Source organism: Ochotona curzoniae, unplaced genomic scaffold, assembly GCF_017591425.1.
Source record: "Ochotona curzoniae isolate NIBS_2020 unplaced genomic scaffold, NIBS_Ocur_1.0 scaffold_4701, whole genome shotgun sequence".
NCBI lineage: Eukaryota > Metazoa > Chordata > Mammalia > Lagomorpha > Ochotonidae > Ochotona > Ochotona curzoniae.
Window position 1 is genome coordinate 61,934,404 of NW_024467122.1, and position 18,718 is coordinate 61,953,121.

General features: G+C 42.5%; 1 protein-coding gene across 11 annotated transcripts in view; it reads left to right on the forward strand.

Moving 5' to 3' along the window:
- The first annotated feature begins 335 nt into the window (after positions 1 to 335).
- Positions 336 to 18,718, forward strand: part of TCF12 (transcription factor 12) — a 318,581-nt gene continuing 300,198 nt past the window's right edge. For 2 of the 11 annotated variants that reach the window (XM_040969722.1, XM_040969727.1), the window contains exons 1-3: positions 686 to 990; positions 2,019 to 2,115; positions 3,085 to 3,157. In XM_040969722.1, the coding sequence (XP_040825656.1) occupies positions 2,041 to 2,115; positions 3,085 to 3,157 (148 nt within the window). In that variant the 5' untranslated portion in view covers positions 686 to 990; positions 2,019 to 2,040. Of the gene's footprint in view, positions 401 to 682; positions 991 to 1,187; positions 1,333 to 2,018; positions 2,116 to 3,084; positions 3,158 to 18,718 lie in introns of those variants that run through there. The other 9 variants (XM_040969725.1, XM_040969728.1, XM_040969724.1 and 6 more) reach the window with 8 other exon arrangements.

An 18,718-nucleotide genomic window follows, 5' to 3' on the forward strand; every position in this document is an offset into this window, starting at 1 on the left:
GATTCGTCCCGCTGCGGGGAAGGAAGGGGGACTGCCGACACAGGGGCCCGGTAGTGGATGGGTGGTGGGTGGGGGTGTCTGAAAGCCCGAAACCACACTGCTTTGTAGTGGTTCGAGAGCAGGGGGTGTCCTTTCTTCTTCATTCGGCTCAGCATCGAATGTGACCACCATCACCTACTCCTAGAACGGCTGGAGGCGGCTGGGTTCCTCCTCCCCACACGTGCACCTTCTGTGCCCAGCGCAGCTCTAGCTTCCCCGGGTCGAAGCCTCCGGGCCCAGCAGACGGCGGCCTCCGGGGACGGCAATCTTCGGTGCCCTGAGGCCTCGGACTCCGGCTGCGTCCCCGTGGCTCAGCTTCGGAGGCCGAACCCCGACGAGACGAGCCCGAGGAGGCGCCGGGGTGCCCGGCTTTGCCACTCCCGGGGGTCGACGGGGGCTGAGGGGGAGCCCCACTCGAAGCGTCCTCGGCGGGCAGCGCGGCCCCACTTCCCCGAGGTGCCTGCGCACGTCGCCCGCCCCTCCCCGTCCGCCTGCCGGCCCGGACTCCGGCCCGCCTCCCCAGACCGCGGGCTTTGTCCACCGGCCCGCGCGGCGGCCCCTCCCCGTTCCCGCCGGCTCCTCCCCGCCCCCTCCGCCAGCCCCACTTCCTCGGCGCAGGCGGCGGGGAGCGCGGCGGGGACGAAGGGGTTAACTCGGGGCTCTTCCCGGCGCGGAGGGATCCGGAGGCGAGCCGAGCGCGGTGCTGAGGCCGCCTCAGCGAAAAAAATGTCCGCCTGAGGAGACCCACAAGTTCTATTCGGGGGGACCGCCAGCCCGCCCCGGGAGGAAGGGGCGGCCAGGCCCGAGAGCCGCCTCCCCCGCCCGGACCCGAGAGCTCGTGCGGGCCGAAGTGAACTGAGCCGCCGGGCGGTGCAAGAGGAGACCCGGACCCGCTCTCCCGGCCAAAGTGAACTTTAATCGCGGTGGTTGGATGCGGAGACGGGGCGGCAGGTAACTGCGGGCTGGAGAGCGGGAGGGGAACGGGGCTGGGGGCAGGGAGGGCACGGGGGGTCTCGGGGGGCGCCCCGGCCGCGTCTCCGGCGGAGCTGGGGCGCCGCGGGCCCCGCGCCTCAACTCCGCGTCCCTTTGTAACGAGCGCCGGAGCCGGGGGACCCTGCAAGTTGGGGAGCGGAGCCGGGCGGAGGCGCGAGTCGCGGGCGGCCAGGCCCGCGGGCGGCGCGCTCGGCCTGCGCGCCCCGCTCGGCGCCCGGCTCGGGCCGGAGCTCCTGCTCCCGGGGCGGCGCGGGCGGAGCGGGCGGCTGCAGCCTCGGAGCCGGGCTCATTGTTCGGCAGGTCCGGGGCAGGGCAGCAAAAGTGGGAGGAGACCGAGGCGAGGGGAGCAGGACGGCAGGCGAGAGCCACACTAGTTGTGGACGTTTGTGTTTTCTGTTTCCGAACGCCCCCTGGACGCTCCCGGGGGTGCTTTGTGATCCCCCGCCTCCCAGCTCAGCCCGGGCCGGCGGGGGGACGTCCGGGCGGCGGCGGCCGCAGACGCGGGCCTGCGAGCGGCGCGTTCCCTGCAACTTGTCAGTTCTATTGTTGCCGAGCGAGTGAGTCACTTCGCATCTCCCCGTCGTCCGCGGCTCCCCGCTCGCTGGACCCGCCGGATCGCCCCCCTCACTGCGCCCCTCGAGCCCCCCGGCCCCGGGCCAGGCCCCGGCGGCGCGGAGCTTGGGGGCGCCGGGCCGGGGTGGGGGGCAGGGACCGGGCTCGGAAACTTGCGGGAGAGCGGCGAGTTGCGGGAGAGCCGCCGTGGCGCTCTCGGGCCGCGCGGAGGAACGCGTGGATTTGCAGCCCCGGCGCGGGCGCGGAGCCCTCCCGCACCCCTGGCTCACGCCGTGGTGGGAACGAGTTGGGGTGATTGCAAGTCAGCCCGACGTCCCCCTCCCCCAGTGCTGCTCCCCCTCCCCCAGTCCGCCTCCCCCTCACGCCCTCTGGGCCTCGGTGGGCTCTCGCTGAGCCCGTTTCCTCTGCCCTAGGACCTGTTAGAAGTGGCCGAAGATGAATCCCCAGCAGCAGCGCATGGCCGCTATAGGGACCGACAAGGAGCTGAGCGACCTGCTGGACTTCAGCGCGGTAGGAGAGCTTCCCACGGGGTCTCGGGGTTGACGAGAAAAGAGCAAGAGTAGGGGGAAAAGGGAGGTGGGAGCACGGGCTGCGGGAACACGGCCGTCTGCTTTGGGGCGGTCGTTCCCAGGGCTGCAGTCCAGCTCCCCCAAGTTGGACACCTGAACTTTGATGTAATGTCTAGACTTGTAGATTTCAAACTTTAATGCCAGAGGGGTCTTTTGATTGAACTGGTTAGAAGGAGAACATTGTGATCTGTGGGCTTTGGTGGAGTTACCCTTTGACCCTGATGATGAGTAGATTTCGGAGTTAATTGGGGGGGGGAAGGGAGGGCGAACCCTCCCCCTCCACACTCCTCGCCATTTCCCTACTCAAGATCTGATACGGTTAAAGGTACCTGACAGATGTGAGCTGCAGGAAAACCAGCGTGGGGCTAGAATATCCATACTTTAGAGCAGAGTACTTTTAAGGAATCTTTGCTGCTGTGTGTTTGTGTATATACTGTACCTATGTTCTTAGCATTGAAAATGACTGGAAAATACCTGTGACAACCCAAAGACCCAGTAATCCTGTTTTTAATCGGATGCAATTTATTAAGTACTGCTAGGAGGCAAGGCCGTAACTGCTTTTATACGACTTTCCTGTAGTCCTATACGGAACGCTGATATGGTCCTTACTGTATGTGGAAATCTCATTGGATGTGAATCCATGTGTGTGTTAACTAGCATTAATGAGACTCAGTTAGTTGTAAAATAATAATGATGATTAAACGTTTTCTGTCTAAACTTAATGGTCTTGGAATCTATTCAGAACAGCATGTAGCTAGGTTTTCCAAATAGTGTTAGCAAATAGCACCCGGTGTGTGTGTCCTTTTGTGTGTCTGAATGTATCTGGGAGCTTTGAGCTTCCCTGTGAAATGAGTGACTAACTGATGGCTCTTGGTGGGACTGACTGACATAGAGTTGGGTTATTTTGCAGATGTTTTCCCCACCTGTTAATAGTGGGAAAACCAGACCAACCACCCTGGGAAGCAGTCAGTTCAGCGGATCAGGTAAGATGATGGCCACAAACAGGCTAATGTTTTGGTGCTGTGATACATGTATTAGTGAATTTTCAAGCATTTTAGTGTCTTTCTTCATACCATTCTTTTATGTATCAAACTAACATTATGAGTAACAAAAGTCCCTCATGGAATTTACACTAAAAATCCATTGATATAAGAATTTCAGTGTGAATTTAAAAGTGTTCTGTTTTTCATTGATTTTTAAGTTGAATATTGTTTTGATTGAATGTAAGGAGTTTTATCATACCCGTACTGTTAAATACCAGAAGAAAATGTTCTGTAGTCTGTACTTTAAAAAGTTTATTTAATATATTTAGAATTTTTCTGATCAACATTGTTAAACCTTCATTTCTAAAAAACTGGTCAAATATTATTGTTGAATATATGTGTATGAAAAGTGGCTTGAGTTGAGCATCGGTTGCTAAGATCTTACAAGATCGCAGGTCCTTCAGATATCTGGAGATGGAGAGCTCTGTGGACAGGTGTTTAAACTGTTTGAAATGGATAGGAAACTAGGTTTATTTTTAAATGATACATTTTAGGTGACTGAAATTTGTCCTGTCTTCCTATCATATTAGTGTAAAGGAAGCGGCTGTTGTCCCACTAGTGCCACCTTTCCATTTCTTTTGATAGAATTATTCCTTTATTGAAAAAGTATTTCTATTCAGTATGCAATTTTTTGTTTTTGTAACTTTTCAAAACTAAAGAGTAAGCATTCTAGAAACAGTGTGTCATTTTGCTGCATAAGGCTGTGATAGTCTAAGTTCATTCCTTAATACATAGGGGGATCTAAAAAAACTATGGTAACATCTTGAGAAAATCAACTGTCAAGCTTTTTGGGTGAAACTCAGCAACTCTATTTTATTGTAGTAAAATGGTAGTTCATTTCTTAAAATACTGTCAGAGTAAGATTAATTTCATAACCAATTTAGCAGTTTATTCTACTTTATAGTTTAAAAAGTTTCTGTTTAAAAATGAACGCTAATTTAATTTACTAACTTTATTTATAATTATGAAATTATGACTTGTGGGGTAAATATAGCGTGCCACTTAATGTCTCAAGCAGGATAAAAACATTTTAGGATTTTAATTAGTATTAAGGTTTATGTTATCCTTGATTAAAAGGATATCATGAAATGTTAGTTAAACCCCAGTTTTCTTGCTCCTCCTCACATTGGCTAGTGATGATTTTAAAGTTGTTACTCTTGATGGTCAGAGAAGACAGTCGCTAGATTCTGAAAGACGGTAATGCTCCTTTACTGGTGTTATGAGTAAGTCCCAGTTTTTCAAGTATTAACTCATTCGCAGGAACTTTGATATTTATTTTGTTGATGAGTATTGAGGTTGGTGTTTTGGGTTTGGTTGTAACCTAAATTGTGGAAGATATATTTAACTGGATACTCACTGATAGTAAGTATGTGAACTTCAGAAATTTGCTCAGAAATGTTTTTTTCTACGGCAAGAGCATCTGCATTTTCAAGTACTTTACTTTGAGAAATAATTTATGTGTTTATCTGTATGAAATTCCGATGGATGTCAAGTGTGATATTGGGGCATTTGTTGGAATTCTTTCAGTAGGTTGCATTACACAAAGGAAGAAATTATTTTGTGTGTTACAGGAGTTGTAGAATTTGATTCTTTGAAATGTAGAATTTCTAGTTTTAAAACTCCTAGATTTGTATGCATTGGAAGTGTGAACTGAAATACTTGTATTTGGTGGACATGGCTATATTTGCATAACTTGTTTCAAATACCAGAAAAAATTACAGTTAGAAAAAGGTGTGCCTTTTAGTAATTAATGGATTCAGATTTTGAAAGAAAATGGCATGTGATTAGTTTATATCAAAATTGTGCTAGCTCACATGGTTTCCTGATAATTGTTTCTTGAAATATTTAAGAGGAATTATGAAGTAAATTGTTTGATCTGTATGAGTATACTTTGTATCCTTTGTTGATATTTGAATAATTTCTGCCCCCTTTTTAGGATATTATGTAAGATATACCAATGCTTACTGATTTGTGACATATAAGCAGTTAAATATCTTGCTTTCCTTTTGAGGAGCTACCATGAATTGTGTAAAGTGTGTTCTTATTTTATTTTTGATCTTTGGAGTCACATTTCTGAGACCTCATGCCTTTTGTCTCGTGAGAACTGCATTTACTTTGTTGTGCTTTTTGAGAATGACAATTTTGCAGTGGACTATTTTTGTGAGAAATAATAATGCTTTTAGGTTTTTGTTTACTAGAAACATGCAATATGCCGCAGTGTGTGATGTTATTTTTATTTCTTAAGCAGAACAGATAATATGACTTTATCAATGGTTAGATTGGAAAAGATGAAAGTTTATTCACTTACCTTGAGGCATCTATTTCAGTTTATTTCTTGAAGGTGTTAATTTTCCTAGCCTTACAGTAAGACTGAATTTATCCACTTGGTATGAAAGGCTCTGTCAGTTGTTCATACGATGACCTTGTGAGAAGAGTTGCTTTTTGTAGGAGTGAAAGGTGTGGCACTGTTGCAGAGTGTATGGAAGAAGAGCTTGTTGGAAAGACAGAAAATGGAAATGATTGAAGGGGTTAAATCCACTGTCCCCAAGCTTTAGGTTTGAGTGTGTCAGTCTAAACTGATTTGATGTTCAAATTTTTAGTAGATTATATGTTGCAGGATGTCTGCACGTTTCTTTTGTTGGCTTTTGAATCCAAGTAATAAATGTTGGAGGGAATGGGATATTGTTTTGCAGGCCATCTGTATATGTTCAGTGTGTCTCCGATACTACTACTGGAAAGTTATTTTAACTAGCAAGTAAAGGTTTATTTTTTGTTACTCAAGTCAATCTTGTTCAAGACTTTTGGAAATAATTTTAAGAAGTTATCTTTAGCTCTTAACTTTTTAAAAGAAACTCAGGTTTTCATTTTTCAGTTGCTAATCGATTTTTAGGGAGTAGAAATTTTTCACACAGAGAGATTTTTTTGAGCTTATTGATGGAGGGCCAGAAAAATGATTTTTATCATTAAATTGCTTTGTAGTAGTTTTAAAAATTAAAGTTAAAAATTTATTTTTATTTACTTGAAGGGCAGACTTAAAAAGAGAGGGGAAGAGAAACAGACTGAAAGATCTTGTGTTCCCCAGTTCATTCTCCACATGATCTCAAGGATGGGAGTGGGCCAGTCTGAAGACGGGAGCCGTCCTGGTCCCCCAGGTGGGCTACGGGCTGCGCATCGGAGCTGTGCTCTGCTGCTTTCCCACGCGCATTACCAGGGTGCTGATTGGAAGTGAGACAGCTGGTAGAGGAACCTGCACCCATGGGTTAGCCTACTACACCGTAATGCTGGCCTCTAAATTACACTTTTTGTTTTGAAATAATTGTAGATTCATATCCAGCTGTGGAAATACTATCTACCCTTTTACCCAGTTTCCTGCAGTGCTTATAATCTTGCAAAACTGTAGGTACAGTATCGCAGCAGGTTAGTGATGGTGGTAACAATGAAACCCAAAAACGACCTTATCCCACGCATTCTTGGCATTGCTGTTTTGTAACTATTGTAATTAAAAAATAAATCTGTGGTAAGATTTATTAAGTCTCTGCTCTGCTAAACTCATCTTCTTAAGCATTTCACGTTGCTTAGACATTCCAAGAAAAAATACCCTAAAAATTTAATGTGTGTGTGTGTGTGTGTGTGTGTGTGTGTGTGTGTACGTTTACTTAAAACAACATACATATGTTCATTGCGTAGGGTTTTATAAATTAAAAGTCTGCCACTGCACAGATTCACGAGAGTAAGATTAAGATGTCAATATGTCCAGGGTTTTAAAACTCAAGTGCAGTAGACATAGGAGTTATGCTTTTAGGGTTATGAGTATCGTGGGTCATGTTATATATCTATCAGTTGAAATTTATACTAATTTGAAGTGATATACACTTCTTTTTTTTTTTTTTTTTTTTTTTTTTTTTTTTTAAAGATTTATTTTTATTATTTTTTATTGGAAAGGCAGATATACAGAGAGGAGAGACAGAGAGGAAGATCTTCCGTCCGATGATTCACTCCCCAAGTGAGCCGCAACGGGCCGATACTATGCCGATCCGAAGCCAGGAGCCTCTTCTGGGTCTCCCACATGGGTGCAGGTTCCCAAAGCTTTGGGCCGTCCTCGACTGCTTTCCCAGGCCACAGGCAGGGAGCTGGAAGGGAAGCGGGGCTGCCGGGATTAGAACCGGCGCCCATATGGGATCCCGGGCGTGCAAGGCGAGGACTTAACCACTTGCGCCACCGCGCCGGGCCCGATATACACTTCTTAAAAATGATTGAGATGGAACCATGTTGCCTATGTGCTGTAGCTCGTATGTAGTAATTCATGATAGTATCTTCAGAGTTAGCAGGCATATAGGGATAAGTGCTATATTTTAGATAAGTATGATCTGCTAAGGTAAAGTTAAGTAGTGGACTAATTTTCTGGAGAATATGCATTTGGAAATATAAACTTGAAAACTAGTGAAGTTAAGAGACAATATTATAATTATACATAATTTGTGCTTTTCAGAACAGTTTTTATTATGTTTCTTTAAGTAGTCATGGCCTGTGGGTATGAAAAAATTTGATTAGACTACAGTATGTTGGGGACTTGTTTATTGTAATAAAGTGAGGTGTACCTGTAACTATTACTTTTTATTGTTTTCATTAAGTTTAAATTCAAATTCAGGTGTCTCTTTTAGCTATTTGATTATCTTCTTTAAATTTGTAAGTAATTCTCTTAGAATAGGATAAAAATAAATATATTTAATGTTCAACCTAAACACAGTTATTTTCACATTTCAGTTGTTTCTTTCTAAACTTATTTACTTGAAGGGTGAGTTAGAGAGTGGTAGAGAGCTGTCATCCCACTAGTTCATTCTCTAGGTGGCCACACTAAGCAAGACTGAGCCAGGCCAAAGCCAGCAGCTTTGGGTTTCTTCTGGGTCTCCTATGTGGGTGCAGGGGCCCAACCACTTGGGCCACTTTCTGCTGCTTTCCTAGATGCCTTTGCAGGGAACTGGATTGGAAATAGAACACCCATGACTCAAACTGGTGCCCATGTGGGATACCAGTGTTACAGGCAGCAGCTTTACGTGCTGTGCTGCAACACCAGCTCCACACATTTCAGGTTTTAGTGAGCCCATGCAGAAGACACTGTTTAGTTAAAGCCAGATAATCTTTTCTATTCTTCTGAAGTTATATCTAGAAAGTGATCTTAATGCTGAAAACTTTGAGAGGCCTTTTGAACAAAAACAAACAAAAAGGAGGGTAGTTCTGGACAATTTTTGCAATGACTTTGAGGAATTATCTGATATAATGAATGTACTCCTAGAGTAGTGCCAGGGACATTGATCGTGTGTTATGGAGGAATTAGCTGTTAGTGTTTAGGTACTAGAAAAAGGAGAGTGTGTCTTTGCTCCTGAAAAGTAGTAGGAGTGTCATTATTTTAAATCATGCTTTCAAGTTACATTGTTTTCCCCCTTTTCCTACATTTGTTACATCATGATATATTTATCAGAAAGGTAAGCCTAGAATGGTGAAATCTCTGCCGTTGTGATAACTTGGGGCAGATAGTGGAAGGGTGGATTGAGCAGGGAAGACAGGGAGGTCAGGGATGATTCCCTATGCATGTGAATCTATATCAAGGGGAAAATAAATCTTTGTAAAAAATTATTTAATTGTGCTGCTTTGGATGTCACTTGACTATGGTTTTGGGTGAGAATGTTGAAATTGCAGATATGTCATGTTCACATTAAGGAATTTGAGTAGTCAGACATTTAAATATATTAGTTTAAAAGACTTATGAATGATATTCTGGTTTGTTAAATAGTTAAGCCCTATGTGGTCTCATTTTTATTAGTTAATCACATATTTATTTAGTTTCTACTTTGTGTAGGTTGCCGGAAAATGCATTTAGGAAAATGGCAAATGGAGATCATTGCCACAGAAAGTGGAGACATTTATTTATGTGGAGATAAAATGTAAAATTGTTAGATACATTTCTGTAATGTAAGAAATAAAGACAACTGCATGTTAATGTAGTTAGATTTGAGTCCACAAGAATAAGGTGTGCTTAAGAGTCCCATTAGGGAAAACTCGGAAGGGTTAAATCTGGAGTTGACTTAAGGAGGAGGGGGGAAGGCTGAATTGGGAAGAAGAGCAGGTGCACAGAAGCATGAGGAAAGACTTGGAAGTGGGAGTGTGGCTTGATTCGGAGTCACCTATACAGCTCAGGGAAAGAGAAGATGGCTCTTGTTGATCGCCACTGCCGAATTCCGGAGGACGCTTAGATACTGTTTTCTGAAGATTGGCTGCCTAGGTTCAAATGCTGGTACTTCAACACCTTCGCTGGGAAATCTTGCACAAATTACTTTTTTGTGTTTTTATGTCTTAATTTGTGAAAAAGAACTTCAAGGGCCTGGCGGCTTGGCCTAGCAGCTAAAGTCCTTGCCTTGAATGCCCCGGGATCCTATATGGGCGCCAGTTCTAATCCCGGCAGCTCCATTTCCCATCCAGCTCCCTGCTTGTGACCTGGGAAAGCAGTTGAGGACAGCCCAAAACTTTGGGACCCTGCACCCACGTGGGAGACCTGGAAGAAGTTCCTGGATCCTGGCTTCGGATTGGCATAGCATTGGCCGTTAGGCTCACTTGGGGAGTGAATCATTGGACGGAAGATCTTCCTCTCTGTCTCTCCTCCTCTCTGTGTATCTGATTTTCCAATAAATAAATAAATAAATAAATAAATCTTTAAAAAAAAAAAAAGAAAAAGAACTTCAAGTAGTGATAAATACATCTTAAAAAAAAAAGAAAAAGAACTTAAAGTAGTGAGTATCCACTAAAGGTCGTTAGTAGTGTCAAGTGATTTAAAGTTGCTAGAGTAGTGCCAGGGACATTGATTGAGTGTTATGGAGGAGTTAGCTGTTAGTGTTTAGGTACTAGAAAAAGGAGCGTGTGTATTTCTATAGGAGACAGCTCTGTTCATCTAGGGTGAGCTGATTAAGCTTTGGATTTTGTAGTAGGAAGTAAGAAATACCAAGACGAAAGGATTGGTTGAATTTGAGGTTAGATTTCTGTAGCTACAAGAAAAATGACTCAAGGTTGTGGTTGTGGCATGACTGGAGTGTGATAGTGCTGAAAACAATAAAGATGCTGAATTGTTCTGAGCATTTTAAGTTTCATTTATTGGTGAAGGAAGAGGGCTGTGAGAGGAGTTTATAATATTGCTTTAAGAAATACTATCCTTTTGCTTATAAAAATGACAGTCATAATTTAAGAAATTGAAGAACAAAATGCAAGGGGAGAAAAGACTCTCTTTCTTTCTTTCTTGATTTTTAATTGGAAGATCAGATTATAGAGAGAAGGTATGACAGAAAGATCTTCCATCTGCTCGTTTGCTTCCCAAGTGGCTGCAATGGCCAGAGGTGAGGTGATTTGAAGCTAGAAGCTTCTCCGGGTCTTCCACGCAGGTGCAGGGTCCTAAGGCTTTGGTCCATCCTACACTGCTTTCCCAGCCACAAGCAGGGAGCTGGATGGGAAGTGGAGCAGCTGGGAAACAAACTGGCGCCCATATGGGATCCTGGAGCACCTGAGGCAAGGACTTTAGCTACTAGGCTATCGTGCTGGGCCCAACCCCTAATTTCTTTACCTGGAAAAAATTTTATGTCTTGATTTATTTCTTTTTAGTCCTTTTTCCCCTCTGGATTGCAAATTTGAGAGCTTAATAATACTTTGATTTTATTGCCTACTTTTTTTTTTTTTAAAGATTTATTTTTATTATTTTTTCATTGGAAAGGCGGATATACAGAGAGGAGAGACAGAGAGGAAGATCTTCCATCCGATGATTCATTCCCCAAGTGAGCGCAACGGGCCAATACTATGCTGATCCGAAGCCAGGAGCCTCTTCCGGGTCTCCCACGCGGGTGCAGGTTCCCAAAGCTTTGGGCCGTCCTCGACTGCTTTCCCAGGCCACAGGCAGGGAGCTGGAAGGGAAGCGGGGCTGCCGGGATTAGAACCGGCGCCCATATGGGATCCCGGGCGTGCAAGGCGAGGACCTTTAACCACTTGCGCCACCGCGCCGGGCCCAGATTTTATTGCCTACTTTTTAATTTCCTTTACAGTTCTATCATGGGCAGATGTTTTCTCATGATAGTGAAGATTCTTTAAACTTAGTTTACAATTGTTACATATTATTAATGAATGGATACAGTAGAACTTAAGTCACTTCTCATTACTTGACATTCAGGAGTTCTGTTTGTTAATTTTTTTATATTATAAATAACATGAGCTTGAACACCTATTTTCTTAGGGAGATTATTGTCTTTTGGTCTCTTTTGAGTAGGAGATGTAGAATTTTTCTGTGTGCTTACATGTTACGGTTAAAGCTAAGGTGAATGTGTACCTTAGGGAAGTGAACTCAGAGGGAAATAAATCACACTATGGATTAATATCAGTGATGGGATTACAGTGACAACTTGTATAATGTGAAACTGTCATTTTTTTATTTATTCATATGAGTGGAATACGTTTAGTACACACTTGTATATGTATATAAAGGGGTTGTAATGGTGACTGGAGGAAATTTCTGTCGTTTTTTGGCCAGTGCTCTTGAAATGGAGTGTAATCTAATTGAAGTCTTGTCAGTGAGAGAGCCCTTGGAGTCCCAGCTTATATGAGACAGTATGGTAGTAGAAGAGCTGGGCTTAGGACCTGGACAGCTGGGTTGGAATCAGTGTTCTGAAACTTAACTAGCCTGGATTGCTCCAGGCGGGTCATTTAAATCATCTCATCTGAACCATATTTTTCTCATTTGCGATAAGTGTAATAGTGTGTACCTTGAGAATCCTTGTAAAGATAAAATATATGTTGCCTACTACATAATTGCCATTATATTGTGATACCTTCTGAAGTAATCTAGTGGTGATGTTAACAATAGTTACTGTAGCCAGTGCTTATTGAATTATTTACTCTGCATTGTGTTGGGCAGTTTTTAGGCATTACCTCATTCTCCTTAGATTATATTTTTAAATATATATGCTGCTGAAGCTAGCACTTTTTTTTTTAAGATTTATTTTTGTTAGAAAGGGAGATTTACAGAGAGAAAGATCTTTGATCCTCTGGTTCACTCCCTGAAGTGGCTGAAATGGCTGGAGCTGAGCTGATTAGGAGCCAGGAGCTTCTTCTGGTCTTCATTGAGGGTGTGCAGGATCCCAAGATCTTGGATCGTTCTCCACTGCTTTCTCAGACTGCAAGCAGGGAACTGGAAGGTAGGTGGAGCAGCTGGAACATGAGCCGGAACCCATATGGGATCCCGGTGCATGCAAGGTGAGATCTTTAGCCACTAGGCTATGGCACCGAGCTCGATAAAATTAATCAAAAAAAATTTTTTTTTTAATTTATTTTTAATGAAAAGAAAGATCTATAGAGAGAAGAGACAGAGAAAGATCTTCCACCCACTGGTTCGATCTTCAAGTGGCCTCAAAGGCTGGAACTGAGCTGATCTGAAGCCAGGGTCCCAAGGCTTTGGGCCATCCTTGACTGCTTTCCCAGGCCACAAGCAGGGAGCTGGATGGGAAGTGGAGCAGTTGGGACACGAACCGGTGCCCATATGGGATCCTGGTGCATGCAAGGCGAGGATTTAGCCTCCAAGTCATTGCCTGGAGCCCAGAATGAAATGTTAAATCTGTGGTGGTGTAGACAAGGGCAATGTATTAAGCTTACATTTTAGTGCTGTAACATTGTAGATACAGTTAAACTTCTAAAAATTATCAAGCTTGAGAGCAGTCTGGGCAGGTCATCAGAAACTGAAGAACCATACTTTTTTGTTAGTTGGCTTCTTCCTGTTTTAAAGAGTAGCTGTTGTGGAATGTGGGAAGGTAAAGTGTGTGTGTCTTTGGAAACCCTTCTTCCATGCTTCCCCTATTAGATGTAGTGTTTTCCTTGAAGTCTCTAGCTACATGAGATCCTTTCTGAAGTGAGGTAACTTAGTGAATACAAAAATGATAGGACCTGAGGGATAAGACTGGGAGATAGGCTGCAGACTGTTAAAGGTCTCTAGAGCAGGGCGTCTCCACTTTTTTTTTTTTTACCCCAAGAAGGAACAGAAACTCCCATGTAGCCTGAAGCAGCATATTGCAAGTGAATTAAAAAAAAAAAGTCATTTTAAAAGTTCAGGTACATTTTGCACTTTTCTACATAATACAAATTTATTTGTTGTGAAATGAATATTTTCATTAATTGTCAAGTGAGACTGAAGTTCCAGAGATGTGTCATATTTAGTTTGTGTGGTTGGCTTTTTCCTGTTTTCTGTCCTTGGTGGTAGTGGCTGGAGGTGGATTTTGGCTGTACATCCTTAGGGATGAGCCCAGCTCTAGAGTGTACCCCTTAGCTCTCCTGATCTGTTCCTGTGCCTTTTCTTATTCTTAAAGAAGTCTGTGAAATGGGATCCCTGCATTAAGGAAAAAATGGTTTTGGTAGGGGAGCAATTCTAATTTTTGCGAAGTGAAGCATAAATTTGCTGGTAATATGGCTATTAGATAATCCTGTAATGGTTTAAATATACTTTTGAGAAGAAAACGTGTGTTTACATTAAGAAATACTTGTATATTTTTTGATTGCTCGATGTTTAAAATGTGCTGCCATTAGTTCCAGGTTAAAAATATGCTTTCATAGAGATCACGGTGAGTCATCTGAACTACTATGAGCAGCTTGGAGGCTTAAAGATCACATATAATTATCACAGGGAAAAAAACAGATTAGTGATTAGTGGCTAATTTTTATTGCATCAGATGGTGACTCAGGGATGGAAACCTTCAAAATAGCAAAACAGTTCAGATAAGGTGCAGGAGAAAAATATTATTTTCCCCTCTTTTTAAAAACGATCACTACTGTGTCTTAATATAGTTTTGGTTATTAAAATTGGAAAATATTGGTTCACAATGCCATTTTGCCAGCTCTGTTTTGGGTATTAGGAATGTGACTCAATTTGGATTGAGGAGTTTGTCTGAATATGTGGTAATGATGAAAGATCGTTTTAGTTGTTTTTAGTGCAAGTCTGGAGGCAATCTCCCTCCAGATACCTTGACACATTTGCTTGTGGTAGTTTTGTCAGTGAGCTCTCGGAGACTTCCAAAATGAGGAGTATCAGTGGATAGTTGTTCTTTCACCCCTTCGTTTGTGGCTAATGTAGAGAATACAGATCAGGACGACTGTAATCAGTGACCAAAATGTGTTGCTCCTTTGAGCAAGAGCTGTGTGTGTTGGGGGGGCACACAGGGAGCCCTTCCAGAAGGGGCTTTCTGAGGGCATGTTGTTTTGAACTTGTTGATAATAGATAGTAGGTGTTTTTGTGCTACTGAAGAGGTGAAAATGTTAGGCCCATTTTGGATTTGTGGCAGGAGCATAAATGAGTTCAGAGAATCTGAGTTAAGTTGGCCATTCATAGACTTGGGTTGGAAATCTGACATCTCTTGTTAGCAGATCCTTTTAGGTTTTTGCTGCCTGGAAGACCTACCAGCTGTATCTAACTCACTTTGTCATCTGGCCAAGGCCCATTTGCTTTTGTGGTTTTTATGCTCAAATTTTGGAAAATATTTTTGATTGTTGTAGTTTTGAAGAAAGTTTAAGGGAAAAGTTGTTTCTAGTTGAATTTCTCAGTAGGAACATACAGACAGCTTGAATTGATTTTAACTTTCCAACTAGGCAGATAATTGAGCTATTTCAAGATTTATTTTAGATATGCCTAATTCTTTTTTTTTTTTTAAGATTTATTTTTATTATTTTTTATTGGAAAGGCGGATATACAGAGAGGAGAGACAGAGAGGAAGATCTTCCATCCGATGATTCACTCCCCAAGTGAGCACAACGGGCCGATACTATGCCGATCCGAAGCCAGGAGCCTCTTCCGGGTCTCCTACATGGGTGCAGGGTCCCAAAGCTTTGGGCCGTCCTCGACTGCTTTCCCGGACCACAGGCAGGGAGCTGGAAGGGAAGCGGGGCTGCCGGGATTAGAACCGGCGCCCATATGGGATCCCGGGCGTGCAAGGTGAGGACCTTTAACCACTTGCGCCACCGCGCCGGGCCCATGCCTAATTCTTTTTAATCTAGATTATAGCATATTTATTTGGTGACAACCCCTTTTCTTTGCCAAAGATTCACAATCCTTTAGCTGTAATTTGGGAATCCAAGAAAATCTAAAGCATATTTTTTTTCCTAGATTCAGTATAGACTTGATGGCATAATCTAATCTTACCTGAAGAGAAGCCATTGGCATTCTTTATTCCCCTATTTACTGTAACAGGTGCTTGAGTGATTACTGTATTTTTAAAATCTGAAAAATTGAATTTTACTTTTCTTCCTCATGTATTTAAAAAAAGATATTAGATATACCTACCTGTCGCTGTCCCGCAGCAATGGACTTGGTGCACGGAGCCGATAATAACACGCGTGGACTCTGACTGATGGTCAAAGCCAAAGTTTATTAGTGGCGTCAGACTTTACACACTGAGGGTCATGTGGGATAAGGGAGGAAGTATTGAGCTCATCAACAAAAACCAGTAACAGTTTCTATGCTTTTGTTTGGAACTCCTTTTGTCTCGTATATTCTGCCAAGTGTTCTCAGACACACATACTGTCCTTTCAACTGTTCTCATACAAATGATATCCAATCAGGTATATAAAAGGTGGCCATTTGGTTTTTCTCATGCAGTATTATCCAATCAACTGTAATCCTGTGCTCCCTGACCCTCTAGGGTCACAATGTCCTCCTACACCTACCTTAACCATATTTTCCAGGTTTTGTTTTCAGTAAAAATTCTGTTTTTTTTATTTTTTAAAGGATTATTTATTTTTATTGGGAAGGCAGATTTACAGAGATAAGGAGAGACAGAGAAGGAAAGATCTTCTGTCTGCTGGTTCACTTCCCAAATGGCCGCATTGGTCAGAGCTAAGCCAATCCCAAGCCAGGAGCCCTTTTCATGTCTCCCACGTGGGTACAAGGTCCTGAGAACTTGGGACATCATTCTCTGTCTTCCCCGGCCATAAGCAGGGAGCTGAACGGGAAGTGGAATAGCTGGGACACAAATTAGTGCTGTACAGGATACAGTCACTTGGAGGTGGAGGATTTGCTTGTTGAACAATGGCATTGGCCCCAAGAGTTCTGTTTTTCAGCTCAATGTTAGTTTCTGGATTAAAAGTCTTGATAGAGACTGTTGTTTCAAATGAAGAAGCTAAATTTCAGTGAACCTTTTTATATTAATGAAATTCTCCTTGGAATATAGGTTATTCAGGCTGAACTTTGGGTGTTGTTCCATTGATTTTGGGAATGGAGTTCTCATTGGAGGACTGATTACTTTTCTCGTCTTTGGTAGCAAAGAGTATACTAAGGTTTTTTTTTTTTTTTTAAGAGATTTATTTTTTATTTGAAAGGCGGATATACAGAGAAGAGAGACAGAGAGGCTATGCAGATCCGAAGCCAGGAGCCTCTTCTGGGTCTCCCACGCGGGTGCAGGGTCCCAAAGCTTTGGGCCATCCTCAACTGCTCTCCCGGGCCACAAGCAGAGAGCTGGATGGGAAGCGGGGCTGCCGGGATTAGAACCGGCGCCCATATGGGATCCGGGAGTACAAGGCAAGGACTTTAACCACTTGTGCCACCGCACCGGGCCCCGTGTACTAAGGTTTCTTTGGTCAGTTAAGCATGCAAGGGCATTTTTAAGAGTATACGGAGCTTGGGGAGTTGAATCAGTGGGGAGTTGAAAAGCTCTCTGTCTTTCCTGCTCTCTGTATATCTTCCTGCCCCATAAAAATAAATCTTAAAAAGTATAGTCAGGACAGGAGAATTATCATTTTTGCATGTGTATAAGCATATAAATATGTTTGTATGTATATCTGGTATTACATAATAGTCTTTGATAGGAGGCCTCAGACATGACCATGCCTGTTTTGATTTTTGTACCTGAGACCAGAGGGAAAATCTTACCAAACCCAGTCACCTTTTTAAAGGAAAAATAGAGGTACTTTTTCTAATATGAGAAAAAAGACTTTTTGATAAATATAATACTTTTTACCAGGGGAAAATTTACATAGACTAGTAACATTTTCGTTCAAAACAAGTTGTGACTCTAGTGAGTATATGAAATTTTTTTTCAGGAACCTGCCATTAGTTCACTCCCACCACTTTTCAACACTGACTGTTAAAGTAGTACTGAAGTCTGCTATAGAGTCTGTTTTTGGAAGACAGACCAGAGAAGTCATCCTAACTTTTCTTGTTGCTTTGCAAATCTTTTCTGCAAAGTTCCCCCAGAGTTGTTCTAAGAACCATGATAGAAAGTTGAATAATTAAATCCACTTTAAGTTTTTTAGGGTTTTGAGAACAAAGCAGGCCATACAGCTAGAATCTGTTATACAGTCCCTCTTTTAAGGTTAAGAGCTGTGCTGTAGTGAGCAAACTTCGTGTTCACATTGGGTTTGACCCTGGAGGCTTGCTGAGCGAGTTGTAAATGCAATAGGACTTTGCCCAGTGAATGATTGGGGAAAGAGGAGGAGTCTTATTATTTTTAAAAAATCAATAATGATAAAAGTACTTGATAAATATTTACTCATAGGCCATTTACTTCATGATTCTTGTAGGAAGTTGGTAACTGTTCCTTTTACAGAGGAAATAGAGAAATCAACAGTGATACACATTTGTCTGTGGTTTCTTGTTGCCCCTCAGAAGTAGCAAACTGATGAGTTATAGTTGCACCTGTGCTGATACTAATCTACACTATAGCACGTTGGGTCTTGAGGAAGAATTTAATATCTCTAGAAATCTTTAAAATTTGTTTTTTGTGACAGGTGGTCTTAATGGTTTAGTGTTGATATTTTCTGAGTGCTCCAAGGTTTATTTTATTGGAAATAGTATGATTGAAAGGCTCCATTAACCATGCTTTTTGTTTTTAGTATTTCACATATTAAATTTAAGTAACCACAATGTGAAATTTCTTCAAGTGTGATTTTTGTGTATATGTAGTCTTTTACTGTTCAACTGTTTTCAAACTTTGTGTCTTGGAAACAGATGAAATTTGATAGTTGCAAGAGATTGTAGTATTTACATTTATTGTTTAGTTGATAATGTGGAAAAGAATGGTTGCTTCATGGGGTTGAAGTTGCGTTTTTATTTAGCTCACTTAAAGGATCTAGTGTTTGTTTAGTTATAAAGGCAAGTTAAAGCAGATAGAAAATAGTTATTCCAGTGGTGTTTAAAGCATATTATCAATCATACAGGAGACGTTTTAGTGAAACTTGTTAGAATTTAATTTTAGCAACGAAGTGTTTTATGGATTGGAAAGATTTATATGCTAATTTTATATTTTGACTAGTGTGTTTTGTATTTGCATGCATTTAAAGCTAGACTAAGCATTCACTTTGGGTTTTTTTGGGGGTGGGCATTCACTTTGTTAAAGAATATCTGTAAATATTTAAGAGAGCAGCTATGAATGTACCATTCCTTTTATTCTATATGGAAGGATTTGTTTAAGATGGTGGAGAATATAGATGTTTTGTAGT